Source organism: Stegostoma tigrinum, chromosome 20 (assembly GCF_030684315.1).
Source record: "Stegostoma tigrinum isolate sSteTig4 chromosome 20, sSteTig4.hap1, whole genome shotgun sequence".
NCBI lineage: Eukaryota > Metazoa > Chordata > Chondrichthyes > Orectolobiformes > Stegostomatidae > Stegostoma > Stegostoma tigrinum.
Genome location: NC_081373.1, coordinates 31,962,897 through 31,983,445, shown reverse-complemented (window position 1 = coordinate 31,983,445; position 20,549 = coordinate 31,962,897). Strand labels below are relative to the sequence as shown.

Genomic DNA, 20,549 nt, shown 5'->3' with positions numbered 1-20,549 from the left:
CAGATTTCCAGCATTAGCAGCACTTCATTTTATTTTTACTGTCTCTTAAATAACGCATTTCATTTGATGTCATGTAGAGTGAAAAATAGTTAATTATTTAAATGTGATTTATATGCTTGTGATGGTAATGTCACAGAGAGTTTATGAAGCTTTGTGATATCTTCCTTATAATGTCCTTTATTATTGGGTACGTAAATAGACTTTGAGAGATTTTTAGAATTAGCAACTTAATATCTGTACCTTGTTTTGCAGCACAAAAGAGACATATCGAAGACCACTAAATATGTGGAACTTGTTATAGTGGCAGATAATCGAGAGGTAGGATATTAACTTTCAGTTTAAGGTCCTTCAGTCTCATTTTTCAATTAACTATAATTCTGCTATTTTTGTTCTGCTCCTTAACAACTGCACAAAAGATGCACTGCCTTAGCAATATGTAATGAATTGTGGAGCTACAAACAATTATGGAAACCATTTATGAGTGAATTTCGAAGGGGCATCTTAATCATTTGCTATTTGTCACTTTTTATCTGTCCACATTTTATCAGCTAAGTGAATTCTCGACCCTCATCTAAAACCTTTGCCTTTTCCATTACCATTTATTGCAGGATTATGGGATTTGAGTAGTTAGACTGTCCACATGAAATATGTACTCATAGAAACCATGCCCTGCCAATTGGTTATTTTAGCAATTCGCGTGTTTTGATCCCTTTTCTGACTTTTTAAAAAATTATTTAGAAGTTAATAACTGTTTAAATTGAAAAAAATTCCCCAACATACCTGCATGATCATTACTGGCCCATGTTGCAATATAATGGAATGCAAGAATTTAGGATTGGGCCAGACCACTGTTGTCTTAAAAACACCACATCCTACAAATTTCTCATATTTTGCTGTCAGATCATTCACCAAGTATTTATCTGGTTTCCTGATAAAATTAATCCGTTCTTGCAGTCAGATTTTATGCCTTCACTATTGTCACTGTGGATGGTGGACTCAAAAATGAGGATAATTTTCCATTTATGTCCATATGTAAAACTGACATTTGTACATTTGCCATCCCCTCCACATCATTGTTTTTCTTTTTGTCAGTTGAGACGAAAATCGAACTGATCACATGATGAGCTGCTGAAATGGAAGCAGCAATTTTTCATTTGCAGCCAAAATGAAAAGTCGTCCTTATTGTCTTTTCATTTTTTCCTCTTTAAATTTGATACATACATACTAAAACATTCAATGAATCCAAATTTTTATTTATTTATGTTTCTAAAAATTTAGGAAGGCTAGCTCTCTTACTTCATGACATGAGCCAGTGAAGAACATCAAAGCATGATTGAACCAGATTGCCTTGTGCTACTGGCCAAGATTAATTCTCATGCTGTGATTTACTGATCACAAAGTTACATCTCCACATGACCCGAGCTAATGGAAAATGGCAATAATACATAACGTCATACTCTAACAATGAACGCTATACAACTGACTTCTTCATAAAAGATATCCATCCTATCAAATATCCTCATCTTTGTGACCTTCACTGATCAGACAAACTATGAGGCTTAAATGTATACCATGTTCTAAGAAAGCATTATCATCTCATCACTCGTACACAAACTATGGTTCTCTATATTGCATTGCATAAAAACAGGCTCTGAATATTTTTGCAAATGTACATCCTATGCTGTTAGAATCCTGGAAGAGACTGATAACATTTTAAAAGATGTAAAATTCCAGGGAGTGACTGAAATAATCACAACAGAATTTCAGGATTTTGCTGCAACACCAAAGTCAAAATTAACTAAATTCTATTTCAGTAGACAGCATTAATTCTAAACTCCAGAAATATTCCCCATTGATCTTAAAATAATCAAAAGTCACCCTTTATTGTTGTACTTCATTCAGTTCCTTAAACTGACACTTCATTCTCCAGGAACCATTCAAAGGCAACTCTTGGCTCCCAAAGGCTTACTTAATTTCCTTTCCTTTCCCAGTAAGGTAACTTATAATTCAGAATTGACTTTTACAGTGAGGGATGAATTGGAGATCCTCCCCTCAAAGCAAAGCAAGTTAAATCTTCTAGCTCTGATTAAAATTTCAATCTGAGCACAATCTACTTAATGAACAATAGAGACTTGCTGCCTCTCACTTGTGTAAAATATCCAGAGAAATCTTAAAAAAAGCACTGTGAACTGAAACTACAATGGCTTCTGATGGATTCTTCACCACTCAAAGTCCTGCTTTTTGGCAGTGTGAATCACAGTTTTCATATCCGGGTAGAAATGTGAACTGACTGTCCTTTAGATCCCCAGCTCAACAATCTGGAAGTTAAAGAGACACTTCGAAACATATTGAAATTTTTACTACATTCTTAATACATCCATATGAGGTATTGAGAGTAGCAGTCTACCCAGAATTATCATAAATGTCTTTCCATTGTCCACAGTTGTGGGCATATTGCACCTTTTTCCATTAAATTAATCTGGAGCTCATTGCCACCTAAACAACCAAATTGGCCAAGCTTGTTGGCCAACCTCTCTGATGAAGGGTCTAGGCCCGAAACGTCAGCTTTTGTGCTCCTGAGATGCTGCTTGGCCTGCTGTGTTCATCCAGCCTCACATTTTATTATCTTGGCCAAGCTTGTTGTCAAGTAGGATTGAGAGTAGAAACATTTTTGAAGAAGGGCGTAGACCCGAAACATCAGCTTTCCTGCTCCTCTGATGCTGCTTGGCCTGCCATGTTCATCCAGCACTATACCTTGCCATCTCATGCTCTCTATTCCTGTATTTTCCTTCAAATTAAGCAGAATGTCCTAAAACATAGCAAACATCTAAACTTCATATTTGTAACACGGACAAGTGCCCAGCTCACTTGCTAGAATGGATAATCATCCACATGGAATGCTAATAGGTCACAGTTCGGGTGCCTACCATATCTGAAATCTTGAGAACGCCTATAAAGAAATACCAGGGGATATAATGTGCCACTCTCCCCACTACTGTGTCCCTTACTACATCCTTACAAGGAGACTAGTTTTTAAAAGTTATATTTTTTTTAAGTTGATGCTTTTTTGGGACTGCAAGCCTGATTCATAACCTTGTCTCTCATTTAGGCATATCATCTCTAGTTGCCACAAATATACATCTGCCGGTCCAGGATGCCAGACCCTGTGCCTGGTCTTGTCAACAAACTCCTTGAGCTCCTTTGAAAGTTGCAAATGGAATACATCCAATACATCCATACCTCTAAATAACATGCAAGCTCAATAAAAACTTAATCAGAAACAAATAAAAATTTAATGAAGCTCCATTTGAAATATAGAAAAAAACTGGGATATGTGGATCCTTTAGCCTGCTTCATGGGATCATTGTAAGATTGTGTTTTACCTCTATTTCACTTTCCCATCAGAACCTCATATCCATCGATTCCTTGAGAGTCCAAAAATCTATGTGTTTCAACTTTGAATACTCTATAACTGAACATCTACAGCCCTTTGGGACAGAGAATTCAAAAGAATAACAAATCTGAAACAGTTGTTGAAGTTAAACTGGCAGGACTCACAATCCAGTGTAATCATTGAACGTTTTGGAGAGAACCATAATTGTCAGAAGTGATATAGCAAACTTTATAAGCCATTGTAAACATAATTATTGTAATCTTTTGATTAAATCTCAAGTTTCAGAAACAAGGGGCAGATTTGGAAAAGACTAAACAGAGACTGATAGAAATTGGCAATTTTGTGGATAAGGTAAGTATGCAACACAATATTTCGAAAGCAATTAATTTTGTCCAACAATATGATAAGCAAGAAGGGAGTAAAATACATATGTGATAAATGTTGTAATTTGAAAATCAATAGGAATATGTTCTTGTTTATGATTTCCCCTGATAAGACTTCAGTGAGAGATGCTGTCAGCTGCAGAGTACATTTGGAATGGTGTAAAAAGCAGGAAGTGTTCTATAAGGCTACCACTTCATAGCTATGCCTAAAACAAAACTGAGCCACATTTCATTGCATCTCCAAATCCTGTGCCCCATAAGACCTTTGACATAGCCCAGAAATTTTGTAAAAGAGCTATGGCTAGCTTCACAAACCTATTTTCCCTCGATTCGAATCGGCAACAACAACTTATATTTATAGAGAACGTTTAACATAATGAAGTGTCCCAAAGTACTTCACAGAAACATTACAAAATAAAGTAGACAGAAAGACACAAAGGAAATGTAAGATTACTTGATCGAAAGCTTAGCTAAGAATGAACTGAAGGGGAGAAAGTGAGATGTAGGCAGAGAGGTATAGGGAGGAAGTCCAGAGCTTTTGGTCCTGGCAAGTGGTGGAGCATTTATGATGCGGAATGCTCAAGTGGCCAGAATTAGAGGATTCCAGATGACACAGACAGTTGTGGGTTTGGAAGAGGTAAAGAGTGACAAGGCCGCAAAAAAAAATTGAAAATAGGGATGAGCTTTTTAAAATCGAGACATCGTTTGACCAGGAGTTCATGTACATCAGTGAACAGAACAGTGATAGGAAATGGAGCTTGCTGTGAGTTAAGAACTGGACAACAAACTTTTGGATGACCTCAAGTTTGTGCAGGGCAGAATGTGGGACATCAACCAAGAGTGCATTAGAAAGTCTAGAAAGAACAAAAGTAAGAAGAGGAATTCTGAAGAGGTCAGTGAATGAATATGGATAATGTTACTGAAATAGATAAAAACAGTCATTGAGATGACTTGAATATGAGTTCACAAGCTCATGTCAGGATCAAATGTGACATCCAGGTTGCAAACAAACTGGATGAATGTCAGACTGCTGACAGGCAGCAGATGGAGTCAGTACTTAGAGGACAGAGATAATGGGAACTGCAGATGCTGGAGAATTCCAAGATAATAAAATGTGAGGCTGGATGAACACAGCAGGCCAAGCAGCATCTCAGGAGCACAAAAGCTGACGTTTCGGGCCTAGACCCTTCATCAGAGAGGGGGATGGGGAGAGGGAACTGGAATAAATAGGGAGAGAGGGGGAGGCGGACCGAAGATGGAGAGTAAAGAAGATAGGTGGAGAGGAGAGTATAGGTGGGGAGGTAGGGAGGGGATAGGTCAGTCCAGGGAAGACGGACAGGTCAAGGAGGTGGGATGAGGTTAGTAGGTAGCTGGGGGTGCGGCTTGGGGTGGGAGGAAGGGATGGGTGAGAGGAAGAACCGGTTAGGGAGGCAGTGACAGGTTGGACTGGTTTTGGGATGCAGTGGGTGGGGGGGAAGAGCTGGGCTGGTTGTGTGGTGCAGTGGGGGGAGGGGACGAACTGGGCTGGTTTAGGGGTGCAGTAGGGGAAGGGGAGATTTTGAAACTGGTGAAGTCCACATTGATACCATATGGCTGCAGGGTTCGCCTGAGATGGAGACTGAGAGGTCCAGGAAGGTGAGGGATGTGCTGGAGATGGCTCAGGTGAACTGAAGGTTGGGGTGGAAGGTGTTGGTGAAGTGGATGAACTGTTCGAGCTCCTCTGGGGAGCAAGAGGCGGTGCCGATACAGTCATCAATGTACTGGAGGAAGAGGTGGGGTTTGGGGCCTGTGTAGGTGCGGAAGAGGGACTGTTCCACGTAACCTACAAAGTGGCAGGCATAGCTGGGGCCCATGCGGGTGCCCATGGCCACCCCCTTAGTCTGTAGGAAGTGGGAGCTTGTAACTGATGTCCATTTCAAGCCCACCGACTCCCACAGCTACCTAGAATACACCTCCTCCCACCCACCCTCCTGCAAAAATTCCATCCCCTATTCCCAATTCCTCTGCCTCCGCCGCATCTGCTCCCACGATGAGACATTCCACTCCCGCACATCCCAGATGTCCAAGTTCTTTAAGGACCGCAAATTTCCCCCCACAGTGATCGAGAACGCCCTTGACCGCGTCTCCCGTATTTCCCGCAACACATCCCTCACACCCCGCCCCCGCCACAACCGCCCTAAGAGGATCCCCCTCGTTCTCACACACCACCCTACCAACCTCCGGATACAACGCATCATCCTCCAACACTTCCGCCATTTACAATCCGACCCCACCACCCAAGACATTTTTCCATCCCCTCCCCTGTCTGCTTTCCGGAGAGACCTCTCTCTCCGTGACTCCCTTGTTCGCTCCACACTGCCCTCCAACCCCACCACACCCGGCACCTTCCCCTGCAACCGCAGGAAATGCTACACTTGTCCCCACACCTCCTCCCTCACCCCTATCCCAGGCCCCAAGATGACATTCCACATTAAGCAGAAGTTCACCTGCACATCTGCCAATGTGGTATACTGCATCCACTGTACCCGGTGCGGCTTCCTCTCCATTGGGGAAACCAAGCGGAGGCTTGGGGACCGCTTTGCAGAACACCTCCGCTCAGTTCGCAACAAACAACTGCACCTCCCAGTCGCAAACCATTTCCACTCCCCCTCCCATTCTTTAGATGACATGTCCATCATGGGCCTCCTGCACTGCCACAATGATGCCACCCGAAGGTTGCAGGAACAGCAACTCATATTCCGCCTGGGAACCCTGCAGCCATATGATATCAATGTGGACTTCACCAGTTTCAAAATCTCCCCTTCCCCGACTGCATCCCTAAACCAGCCCAGTTCGTCCCCTCCTCCCACTGCACCACACAACCAGCCCAGCTCTTCCCCCCCACCCACTGCACCCCAAAACCAGTCCAACCTGTCTCTGCCTCCCTAACCGGTTCTTCCTCTCACCCATCCCTTCCTCCCACCCCAAGCCGCACCCCCAGCTACCTACTAACCTCATCCCACCTCCTTGACCTGTCCGTCTTCCCTGGACTGACCTATCCCCTCCCTACCTCCCCACCTATACTCTCTCCACCTATCTTCTTTACTCTCCATCTTCGGTCCACCTCCCCCTCTCTCCCTATTTATTCCAGTTCCCTCTCCCCATCCCCCTCTCTGATGAAGGGTCTAGGCCCGAAACGTCAGCTTTTGTGCTCCTGAGATGCTGCTTGGCCTGCTGTGTTCATCCAGCCTCACATTTTATTAACTTAGAGGACAGAGTTTGGAGCAGAGACTGAAAATGTCTTTAATCACAAATATTTGATATACACCAATATTAATGCTTATCATCATCACATTATCTCAAGTAACAACATTGTAAATATGGCATTGGGGACTATAGAGTTATATTTGGGGCAGATGGAGCACTTAAGGAAGGCAACTTTGTTCTTCTATTGAAGATTAGAATTTCTTGGCCCACATTAGAAATGTTGGAAGTTGTATTGAGATGTTTTTATAATTATATTGCATAGCATTCTTGATTCCAATTTCCCATGGAAACAAAAATGGATTTAATTTCATGATATTAGGAAAAGAATGAAGGCATGAAAATTGTCAAATTAGAAATGCCCGTAGTGAAACATCACAGAAGGCAGGTCTCCACTGAGATGGACACTCAATCATCTGGTCTGCGCACTAAAAGTGACCATTTTGTTTGTGTGTGCCTCAGAAAGCAACGCTTCCCCTCCATCATTGCCAATAAAAATTATTGGCAAAATGTGTAATCTTCAAGCTCAAACCCGACACCCAACGCACACATTGTCTAGTTCATCACTACCAAAAACTCAATCCTCCCAGGCAATGACAGGTGATGTACCTCACATTAGCCGCTTGTCAACAAGGATGCCACAGATACTTTCTTCAAGATTACACAGTTTGTTTCTCCAAGAACATTATATCATCTTATGTGCTCATTATGTTGGGACATGAAAAGGTTCGCTACTTCCAGACCCTGAAGATAATGTTCATGAAAATGGTGATGATCACAAGAAGAATGATCAGCAATGAGGATCTTATGCAGGAACGAGTAAATAGCATAAAACAGCCTGAGGTGAAATGAAGCTATCCTGTATGCAATGTGGATATGGCCGGCAAGGCCAACATTTGTTGCCCATCACTATTTGACCTTGAACTGAGTAGCTTGTTATGGCCATCTCAGAAGGATGGATCTAGAGTCACATCATGTCCAGACCAGCGAAGGGTGATAGATTTTCTCCTTTCAAAACATCAGTGAACCAGATGGATTTTTAATGACAATTGCCAGTGTTTTCATGGTCATCATCAATGTGCCTTGAACTCCAATTATTGAATTCAAATTGCACCAGCTGCATTGATGACTAGTCTGGTGACATTACTGCTGCACCACTACCTTGCTTTATAGCAAAGCCATATTACTGAAATTGATTAAATGGAACAAATCATTTCACACCTTCTTGTTCTCACAAAATGCTTCAATGGCTGTAAAATTCTTTCAAAATTAATGTTGTAATTTTTCAACTTTAAGCAGCTTTCATCTCAGGGCAGATGGTCTCCTAGGAGCTACAGCTACCAACATTCTTTCTTGATGTACAATAGAGGAGAGGAACCGGTTTGGAGCACGTGAAGACATTAGAGGAAGGCTTGAGATACAAGCTAGACTCAAAATCACTATCCCAGGGGAGATAGCAGCATCTACATCCATGTGATGAAACTTACTGGTATAAGGCACAGGCTCAGAGATGAAATCACATACCTTCATATCCTCCAAGGGCTGTGGCATTTTTTTGCTTGGACAATCTGCAGAACAGTGTTAGCTGTTGTACTGGAGGCTCCAGTATTTTAAAAACACTTTGTTGTGTCTTGATATCCCAGAATGCTCCAATCCTGTCATGGTAACTATCTCCAGGGTAATCTACAGGTTGTGAGATTCTTCCTGCAATATGCTGTAGATGTTCGGTAGTGGATTGCTTCCACATTCCATCTTAACAGTTATATTTATCGAATCTATCTCCACTTGAGATGTGTCCTTGTGTTAATTACTCTTATGAAGGTGTCGAGTTCAGCGTTCCCTGGATTCTCAGCTCAGGATGGTCAGCTTTCACTGAATATCCACTGTAACTTGTATTTGCATAGTGTCTTTAATGTATCAAAGAGGCTTTGTAAGGAAATTCTGGAATTTAGGCTCTTGACAGTTAAAGATATGATTCCCAAAGATCTGCAAAAAAGAATGGAGTCTTCCCTTTATTACATTCCCAGGTTTTTATTCTTTACCTCGTTCCATGCTTCACTCAGCACCAATTCTTTTACTTCTCTAATTGCTCACAAGTAGGTTCCTCCATCCTTGTTCTCCATGGAGAGTATTGTACCACAGTGTTATTGAGGAAATGTCAGGAATAGAATTTCCTGACTGGCAGTAGATAATGTATGAAGCTCTTGGATTGTCATTAGAGTGTCCAACCTGTTTCTTGAAAAGTACTCCATGAGCTGAAATGCAGGAAAACCTTCTTAGCAATGCAGGTGGTGAAAATGCATCTGGAAGAGCTCACTGCTGAGTACAAAAGAAGAGCAAAACTTTGGGAAAGCACACAAAGTTGAGACAGTTTTGGTATCAATCTTCTACTGTCAGCTCATCTCCAACCTGATGGTGTCTTATCGACACTCTTTGGTGTCGTCGCAGAATTTGCCAAGCTTCCTCATCCTTAACTTGGTGATTCTCCTCCAGAAGTACTTCTCCGATGAGAGAATGCAATATTAACATCTTGTAAGTGACAAGGACACTGTCCCCCACACAAGTGTTTGCATTCCAACCTGATAACAATTGCAACTGCATTGTTACTTTAATTGAAATGTGTTTGCAAATTAGGAGTGACATGTATTGCATTCACCATGAGTCAAAAGAGCGACTGCTAGGTTTTGACAGTGATGAAGTGTTTGAAGAGATTGTCGTTTGCATTGGTGAGTACGCCTGGCCACAAAAACTTTCCCTGGAGAGAAAAGAATCAAGGCTCAATTAGCAGCAAACAATGTAGGCCAATTGAACCTTTGATTTTGTGCTGGTCACCTATATCTAGAGAACCAATGTCATCCTCCTATAGCAACATGTCATCCACACTTGCGAGAAAACTTGCCACCATAATATGTCTATTTTACCTCTCTAGAAACAGAATGATCATTTTAAATAGGAAGTTCTTTCCAACAGTTGTTATCATGACTGCAGTTCAGTTTAACAATTCTTACCAAATGCAAGGCGTTGCATCTGCACCCTGGTCATTCTGCTATTTGCCATGAATAGTGATTGTTTTTTACTGTGGATGAGTCGTGTCAGCTACCAACTATCAAAACCCAACTTTACTGTTGGGTTTGATCCAGATACTTTTCTAGTTCTTCACTACCTATCTCATATTTATTCCATTTTCAGGGTGATTGATAAGGGAAGTTCCAACAGTGTTGACATAACAAATAGGTTACCATCAACTGTTGAAGCAGGAGATTTTGACATAATTGCTTTTTTTTTTCTATTCTTTCTTAGATGTATAAATCCTGGTCTTTGGATGCCGTTGGAGAGTGTTCATGAAAGATATAGAGACCAATAATTTTGATAGATTATTTTGGTTTTAGTGAAATAATAGACATTTGTGAAGAATGAAACAGACCAATATGATAATATGTGATCGTTTAAAGTAACTGAAATTATTAGTGCAGATTTTGTGGTCAGGTGCAAAGTGAATTTGCTCACTATTAACTTTGGAGTGAGCTCCCCACAAAGATCTAGAGGTCTCTATGACGTGGATTTCCCTGTTCCAGACATTAATTTTGAATATGACACCATGTCAAGGGGATTTTCTGGCATCCAGCAATTGTATTGTCATTAAACAATGTGAGTAGCCAATAACATTGAAGAATTCTCACCAACAGCAAATCAGGAAGATAAAGGCACTGATTATTCTTTATTTTTAACATTATTTTATTGAAAGTGAAATCAAGACTGAGACATAAATATCAAGAAAGAAATTAAAAATCATAAACTTTATGAATAGCATATTACTTTTTAAAAATTGTTGTTCTTTTCAGCATATTTGTGGAATGTCAAAGGTCATAAGTTAAGTCTTCAGTGCCCAAAAGGTTGTTTAGTAATAATTATGATGTTAATAACAATTAAAGGCCCAGTTACATCTCATTCAATTTCTACTCGACTGCAGTCTGTGGGGACATCTACAGCACACCTGATGAAAAAGCATAGAATCAGTGATGTTAACTTCTGACTATCAATATTGAACTGTGTTTGTATGGTCTCCAGGCATTGCTGTAGGTTTCAGAGGGTGATGACAGTGAACATTCAGTTTAGTTGTTATTACTACTGCAACATTAGATTAGATTCCCTACAGTGTGGAAACAGGCCCTTTGGTCCAACAAGTCCACACCGCCCCTTAGAGCATCCCACCCAAACCCATCCCCCTATAACCCACACACCCCTGAACACTTCAGCCAATTTAGCATGGCCGATCCACCTAGCCTGCACATCTTTGGACTGTGGGAGGAAACCGGAGCACCCGGAGGAAACCCACGCAGACACGGGGAGAATGTACAAACTCTGCACAGACAGTTACCCGAGGCTGGAATCGAACCTGGGTCCCTGGCGCTGTGAGGCTGCAGTGCTAACCACTGAGCCACCGTGCCGCCCTTAAACATCCAGCCAATGAGTACAGTGTGATTGAATATGATCTATTTATGATATTTGGAGGTTTCATTGTCTTATAACTGGCATTAAGTAATGCTAATACGGAGCTACTTGTAGCTAATATATGGGCCCTATGTTCTATTGGGTATAAGAGTTATTTTATTATAGTTTTACAGATCCTTGAATATACGAGTTGCCCTTGTTGGAGTTGAAGTATGGACTGACATGGATAAATGTTCAATAACTGGAGACCCATTCGCCACACTCAATGAATTTCTTGACTGGAGGAAAGTGAAACTACTGTCCCGTAAATCACATGACAATGCCCAACTCGTGAGGTGCGTACTGGCTGGTACAATTAATTCTGGAGCTGTGGAGTCATCAAAACCCATTCATATGTGCAACAGTCTTAGTATATTGTGCAGTTGCACTCTTTTTTTACAGTTGCAGTGATATTATTAATTCAGTCACATCAAATTTAACTCTTTAATTTGATACCTTTATATTTCAAACAGTTGTGAAAGTAAGAGAAAACATACAAACAAGGGGATGCCATTTAGCCTCTCAAATCTGAGTCACCATTCAATCAGATCATGGTGGATCTGTGTATTCACTCCTTCTACCCACTTTCAGAATTTTTAATATCATTTTGTTGAAAAAAAGACCAAGCTCCGTTTTAAAATGATTCCAGTCTATGAAAAAATTCAACGTGTTCTGGACAATCATTTAATATATATTGAAGTCTCATTGAGATACAAATTACAAGTATTAACCAGAATGAGTGTGACAGACATTGTAATACTGGTCTATATGCATCCAGTCCACCACACAAATCTCATTATACACTAAAATGCCAATTTACTGTCAGTTTAAAGGCAGTTCAACTGCCATATTAGGATATAAGTGCAGAAGAATGTTGTATGTAGATTACAATTCCAGCTTTCAATTTGTAAAACGTTTAAAATTGCTGATTTTGGAGGACAAATTATCTAACCAGTTTTCAGATCACCACAACGCACAACATTCTCCAACTAATGAAATACCCGATACCCGAGCTGTTGTTGATTAATGAAGTTAGACCACAGGAACAGTTCTCATGAAAGGTATTTACATAAAATCTCATGTAGTTCTGCATGTGCCAAATTTTGACAGGTAAGAAAGATGTTAAGCAAAGCACAGCAATCTGAAACAGACAGCAGCTCATAAGTTAACTTCTGTTAAAAACAAAGTATAAATGAACTCAGTTGGAATCCTCCTTATGTGTGTTTAAACCACTTCCTGTTCACTGGAAAATATGAGATTCTGACAATAATTAACAACAAAGGCTATTTTAGATGCATGTTATGCTATCAAAAGGAGTTGAAAATCTACATTGAATTTATTTCAGACACTGGCAGACAGCAGGATATCACATGAACATTGCCAGTATCACTATTCCACATTTCTAGACTAGAGAATTAAATGCTGCTGTTTTTCAGTTCTTTTGCTAAGCCGCTGCTGAGTGACTTGATTCCTTGCTGGAATCTGATTCCACAGGCATTAAGGATGTGAGATTTAACAGGGATTATCGGCAGGCAGTTTAACCATGGGGTCATTATGGACAAATCCAAACTTGTCCTCAACAATTGCTTTTACAACAAGAGTCATTAGATTATGATTAAGACTGGAACTTTGGCTGAATTTTTTCCACTGTTATCTAAGATGCCACAGCCAACTGTAACACCTCTAGTACAGTCCTGCTGAGATCAGCTAACTCAACATAAACCAGGAATCCATCCCAAACTTTATGGCACAGTTTATTGAACCATCAAGTGAGAATGTAATTTGAATCTGAAGACATCAAAAGAGTAATTTATCCACAACTCAATTCATTGCCTTAATTTTGTATCAGGTATTTTTTAATTTTAGTACTTAAAATATTCTGTTTCTACATTATATTAGAATAAACTTGCTGCTATTGAAAGAGATAGTTGTAAGCTCAAGATTCATATTTAATCTATTAAAGTTTAAATTCGGGTGAGTTATTAATAATTAACCAAAGGGTTATTTTTATGATATAATCTTGCAAAAGGATTTTCCATCGACTATTTGTCATGTCAAACAATGAAATAACACTGGTGACAAAATGTAAAGTTTCTTTCTTCTGAAAAATATAAAAATAAATTACCCCAGAAAATTCACAAGGAATAAATCAATAATTCTGCATCCCACTTTTTAAATGACAGTTTGTCACAAGGATAAAATGCTTCAAAGCCTTTGATGAAATTTAATTTCTCCACTGGAAGTGGACGGAGAGGTGGTTGAGTGGTGGTGGAAGTCAGTTGGGCGACAGCAAGGTGCCTGTGGTAATGGTGATAATATATATAATTAATTCAGAAACCATGGAGTGGAGAGCCTGTTGTCTTCCCATCCGATTAATACAAGACTGGGGAAAGTCAAGGAGGCTTACCTGCCCAGAGACCAATTACAGCCCAATTAATAGTCACTTAAGAGCCACCATGTAAGATCAGTCAGAATGCAGCTAAACAGATTGATTATCAATTTAAAAATCCTTCCAATGTGCCAATGACAGGCAGTGAGAGTGGGAGAGTACCCTGGTCAGCCAAAACCATATGATAACAATCTTCCAAGTTAAAAGACTCCACACACAGGTTCTTGCAATAAGCAAGTGTCAACATCGTTCTGAGAGATTACCATGCATTGTCACTCACAATCACACACACACACACACACATACACACACTCATAAATGCACATATAATCACATGCACACACCTCTCACAAATTACACATAATCGCATACTAACATACAGACACATTCTCTCTCCCTCTCTCTCTCTCTCACTGTCTCAATGCACATGCACACACATTTTTTTCCCGGATTTGTTCTATTAACTCTGGTTGAATACTCTGATGGCCTCATTTTTGGCTCAAAATTAAGGGTCTGTGGAGCCTGTTCCCAGGGAGAGCCCATTCAGCACACTGGGATTGAATTTCCTGGCTGTGACAATGATTCCATCTGATGAACAGAAAGTCTGTGGTTACCCTTCTGCAGGGAACACTGAAGGGAACTCTGACAGATTTAATTGTCATTCAGGCAGTGAAGATTCGTAAAGGCAAAGGTCCCACCTCCAAGGGCTGTATTCAGTCAGAGCACTGGCAGATTTTTAGTTTCTGCAGTGGCACTGGAGCAATGGCCATTTTTGGCCTTTCGTCAGGACTAAGAGAAACAACATTAATGGAAACCTTGCAAGAGAAGTGAGCGCAGTGGCTTTCTGGGACCAGTGAAGTAGTCCCTGGTAGTGGGGTGAAGAACTTTCATTTTTAAGGAAAAAGGGAGCCCTCAAGCTTGGGGAAAGGGGGCAGCTCTTGCTGCAGGGGGTATGCTCCAGAACACTTGTTGACTCACACTCCCACTAAGCCTGAAAGGAAGTCTTCAGGGTATGCCATTACCTGCTCATTTCAATTGGCTTCCAGCTGGAAGTTTGTCCTCAGCCTTCTCTCCTGCTGACAACTGGAGGAATTTGAAAAGACCACAGACTCTTCTCATCTCTTCACATCTTCCCATCCCACTAAATGATAGCCCCACTTCCCACTTTGCTGCCACAGTGTGGGAGTGGGAATGAAATTCTGCCTTCTTGGAGAGTAGCTACGTCCACAGGAAGTGTGGGCTCAACAATCCGTAGCCCCACCCATCTATTCCTTCGACCACAGTTTGTTGACAGGGAGCACCAAAGTACCCTCACTGATGCATGTTCCTCTGGACACAGGTAAACATGGTTCAACTCAAGTTTCATCCTTCATGTTTAAATCCACTCAGGGTTACAGGTATCCCCATGATATTCAACATTCCACAGATAGATATTCCCACTACATTCTGAGATCCATACTCAGTGCCATGTGTTGTCACATGCACACTGTTGATCTCTCTCGCCAACAACACCAGTTCATGCTGACTCAGAGGTGCACTGCACCCCGGTTCCACTTCTTTCTCTGGTTCGTTCGACGTGCTAACAAGAAACTTTTCCTTTTCCTTTTAGGCATTGAGTAACACACGACAAAGCAACTTCGAGATACCCAAATCCTCCCAAACCTTCCTCCCCTCCATTCACTCTGATTCCATCTCCTCTGTGCCAATCCTGCCTCCTATTATGTATTCACCATCCATCCTGACCTTCTGCTGTTGATGCTGAAGGTTCTGTATTTAACAACGGTCTCAGTTTCATCCCTCAGAGTCCCCACCGTAATGAATTTTGGGCACAATGTGACATCTTCCATTGTCTTCGCCTGCATGTCCATTTCTTTGGACAAGAGCCCTCTCTCCATACCACAGACCCCTTCACCCACCTCCAACATTCTCCCTCCACCTGACCCCTGCCCTCTGGCTTTTACCTGCACTCAACCTGTTCATTGGTAACTGTCAACGTGACATTGGTTGCCTCAATTTTCTGCCCCCCGCCCCATCACCCATTCCAACTTATTTTCCCAAGAACTGACTGCACTTCATGTTCTCGGATCCAATCCTCACTTTCTAATTAAGACTGCTGACAAGGACAATGCTGTTATCCTCTGGAAGACTGACCTGTACATTGTGGAGGCTGAGCACCATCTCTCTGATACATTCTCCTGTCTACCCCAGACCATGACACCACTATGGAACATCAGGCCATTATGTCCACAACAGTCATTAACAATATTTCATCTGGTGATCTCCCACCCAATGCCTTCAATGCCTTATCGTATTCCAACCCCAACAGTTCCCTTCTACCTCCTTCCCAAAATCTACAAACAGGGCTGCCCAGGCATACCCATTGTTTCTGCCTGCTCTGCCCCGGAGAACTCATCTCTTCCTGCCCCAGCTCAGTTTTTCTCCCACTTGCATCTGTGATTCCTCTCACGCTTTATGCCAGTTTCAGAATTTCCAGTTTGCAGGCTCCAGCTGCCTCCTCTTTATGATGGAAGTACAATTCCTTTACATGTCTATCCCCCGTCAGGATGGTCTCAGGGCTCTCTGCTTCTTCCTGGAATAAAGGCCTGAACTGTCCCCATCCATCTACACCCTCATCCGCCAGGCAGAGCTGATCTTCACACTGAACGATTTCTCTTTTAACTCCTCTCACTTTATTCAGATCAAAGGTGTGGCATGGCTTCCTGCGTGTGCAGCAGTCATATCTGTCTCTTGGTGGGGTACATGGAAAATTCCTTGTTCCACTCCTACTTTGGTCCCCACCCGCAGAGTGCTGTTTCCCTCTCTCACCTGGAATTGGAAATTTATCAATTCCACTTTTCATTTCCATCCCGCCCTCACCTTCACCTGGTCCACCACTGACTCTCCCCTTACTTTTTGAACTCTCTGTTTCTATTTCTTAGATTAGGCCAGCCACAAATATCTACTACAAACCAATTGGCCCCCACAGTTACCTTAATGATTCATCCTCACATCACATCATACTTCCTGTAAAGACTCTATTCCACTCTTCCAGTTCCTCAGTCTCCATCACACCTGTTCTGATGATACCAACTTTGACAAAGGGGCCTCCAAAATGTCCACCTTCTTCCTCAACCAAGGATTCCCCAACACCTTAGTTGACAGGACCCTCAGCCAGGTCTGTCCACCTCCTCTCTTCCCTCCCACAATAGCGATAGGGCCCCCCCACCCTCCCTCCCACAATAGCGATAGGGCCCCCCCACCCCTAGTTGATAAGGTTGCATAGAGGTGTATGGTATGTTGGCTTTTTTAGGCAGGGGAATTGAGTTTAAGAGCCATGAGCTTATGCTGCAGCTTTATAAAACTCTGGTTAGACCACACTTGGAATATTGTGTTTGGTTCTGGTCACCTCATTATAGGAAAGATGTGGAAACTTGAGAGAGGGTGCAAAGGAGATTTACCAGGATGCTGCCTGGACTGGAGGGCAGGTCTTATGAGGAAAGGTTGAGAGAGCTGGGGCTTTTTTCATTGGAGCGAAGAAGGATGAGAGGTGACTTGATAGTGGTGTACAAGATGATGAGAGGCATAGATAGAATGGATAGTCAGAGACTTTTTCCCAGGCCGAAACTGACTGTTATGAGAGGACATAATTTTAAGGTGATTGGAGGAAGGTTCTTTATACAGAGAGTAGTGGGCATGTGGAACGAGCTGCCAGCAGTGGTAGTGGAGTCAGATACTTTAGAGACTTTTAAACGTCTCTTGGATAGGCACATGTGAGATAGTAAAATGTAGGCTATGCAGGGTAGTTTGATCTTAGTAGGATAATAGGTCGGCACAACATTGTGGGTTGAAGGGCCTGTACTGTGCTGTACTGTTCTATGTTCTATGTATTCATTCTCCTAGGCTGACCATTATTTGCTCCTTTGTCTGTCCAGCTGTTCTCTCTCTTTGGGCTCTATCTCCACCTATCATTTACCCCTCACCCCTCCCTCCACCCTATCTTCTGCATAAAAACCAATTTTTTCCCAGCTAACATCAGTTCTGAAGAAGGGTCCTTGGACCCGAAACATTAACTCTGATTTCCCTCCACAGATACAGCTCTACCTGCTGAGCATTTCCAGCAATTTGTGATTTTGTTTCTGATTTCCGGCCTCTGCAGTTCGTCTGGTTTTTTAAAACATGACCCTGGCCTGTCTTCTTCATCAACACTGAGATCCTGAGCAGCCAAAGGATAATTGTCAAATCGGCATTAAACTGATTGCTCTTGTCAACCAGAAGATCCAGCTGTCATTTGAGACTCAGATTCGTCCTTTAATTTCTGGTCTGTTTCCCAATTGTAGGCCTTGTGCTTGGACCAGGGCTACTTTCGAGCTATGTAAATGTCCCGGGGAGGACTGGAGCTTGGATTGAAGAGGTACATGGCTCTTGACAAACGTAGAGGAAGGCTAAATTGGCAGGAAAATTATTTTACCCCTGTTTACAAATACTTTACACCATGGAGGACAGCTACTAACAAAAATTGAGGAAGCAAGAATGAAACAATCTACGTTTGTGGAGACAGACTCCATATTTGGTTCCCACTCACAGCTCTTATCCTGTGACATGTAACATCTAGTTAATTCCCAAACCCTTGGCAGTAGAAACCATTGACCAGCTTTTTGAAGTCAAGAATTCTACAGCAAAGCATTTTTCTTCAATGGCCATCATACTTGTTTCTCCAAGTTATGCTTATTTGTTAGATGACTTGCATAATGAAACTCATGGGACAGTTTTCCTAACATATTGATTTCTGAGGAATACGAACGGATACAATCCCTGCAGTATTGACTATATTGATGGAGTTCTCAAGATACCTCTGCTTGTAATTTTTCTGCAATTCATTGATGCATGAATGATGATTCCATCACAAGCTTTATATCATGAGACCTGACTCCACACAGAAAAAGTACTGGATGTGAAACTTACCAATGAACAATTCTCACAATTGAAAGCCAGAGTTCTGAGCCGGGAGTATGGAACATTGCTGTTTCTTATTACAGCTTTGAGGACTGTAGCCAGCATATTTCACTTTTTACATATTAATTCCAAATGCTATCTCCACTCCAGCAATTCAGCCTCCAAGTATAGAATGTGTCCTCGGGAAAAAAATGAATTTTAACTTAAAAATAATAAATCTTATAAATTTTAGAAGTTTAATTTACAATTAACAGAGACTTAATGATGTTAGAAGGTACATGAAAAGCAAATAGATTTTAATTCAAAAGCTATCAACAGACCAGATTGGTTATTCTGTCTTCACAAATGAGCTCTTCCTGCATCCATACCTCACTGCCAGACAAAAATGTCGATTTGGAAAACCATAGAAGTTTAGTGCATCAAAGCACATCCAGGCTGCTCTTTAATCATCTTCTTATGGTGGAACAGGATCATTAGCATCCATCTGAAATTAGTGCATGTACAGAAAATATGTAATCTCCCTATCCAAATCATCAATACAGATTGTGAATAGTTGGGACCCAAGCATTGACCCTCTCAGTATGCCTCCAGTTAGTACCTGCCAATAAGAGAATGATTGATTTATTTCTCTTCTGTTTTTTCTGTTGACTGATTCTTAATCCATGCCAAATAAAATACATCCAATTCCATGAGTTGCATTTTACTTACAATCTCCTGTGTGAGATCTTATCAAAAGCCTTCTCAAAATTTAAATGCACCATAACTGTTGGTTCATCCTTATCTATTCTGTTACTTGCAACCTCAAAACATTCTTACTGATTTGCCAGTTCCATCATTGATTTCCAACTGTACAGCTGTCAAACTGTTATAATAGTTTCTAGTATTTCCCTGTTACTGATGTCAAGTCACAAGTCTGTCGTTCACCATTTTCTCTCTCTGTCCCTTCATAAATTATGAATTACATTTCCCATTTTCCAATTTGCAGGAACTGTCTCAGAACCTAAAAAATGTTTTAAGTTGACCACCACTGCATCCATTCTTTCTAAACGCCTCTCTCAAGACTCCGTTCTGTAGATCATCAGTTCCCAGAGATTTATCAACTTTTACTCCCAATGATTTCTCCAGTACACCTTTTTTGTGAAGGCTAATTTATTTCAGTTCCTTACTCTTACAAGCTCTCCAGTATTCAAGGAAGGTTTTATATCTTTATCCATGAAGATAGATACAAAATATTGTCTATTCAGATATAGTGGGGACTGCCGATGTTGGAGAACCTGAGATAACAAGGGATGAACACATCAGGCCAGGCAGCATCAAAGGAGCAGGAAAACTGACATTTCGGGTCTAGACCCTACTCCACTTATCTCAAATCTATTCTTATCTCCACTTATCTTGACTCCATTTTCTCCTCCTTCATCCAGGAACTCCCCACCTACGTCCATGACATCACTCACGCCCTCCACCTCCTCCAAAACATTTGATTCCCTGGTCCCCAACACCTCATCTTCACCATGGACATCTAGTCCCTATACACTTGCATTCCCCACACAGATAGCCTAAAGGTCCTCCGCTTCTTCTTGTCCCGCAGGCCCGATCAGTCCCTCTCCACTGACACCCTCATCCACATAGCTGAATTTGTCCTCACCCTCAACAACTTCTCTTTCAATTCCTCCCACTTCCTACAGACAAAGGGGGT

At 41.5% G+C, this 20,549-nt stretch overlaps 1 protein-coding gene across 3 annotated transcripts in view; it reads left to right on the top strand.

Annotated features, from left to right (window-relative positions):
- Positions 1-20,549, top strand: part of LOC125461867 (disintegrin and metalloproteinase domain-containing protein 12) — a 354,472-nt gene that overhangs the window by 250,059 nt on the left and 83,864 nt on the right. For all 3 annotated transcript variants that reach the window (XM_059653083.1, XM_059653082.1, XM_059653084.1), the window contains 3 exons: positions 253-318; positions 3,674-3,745; positions 11,638-11,807. In XM_059653083.1, coding sequence (XP_059509066.1) covers positions 253-318; positions 3,674-3,745; positions 11,638-11,807 — 308 coding nt within the window. The remainder of the gene's footprint in view (positions 1-252; positions 319-3,673; positions 3,746-11,637; positions 11,808-20,549) is intronic.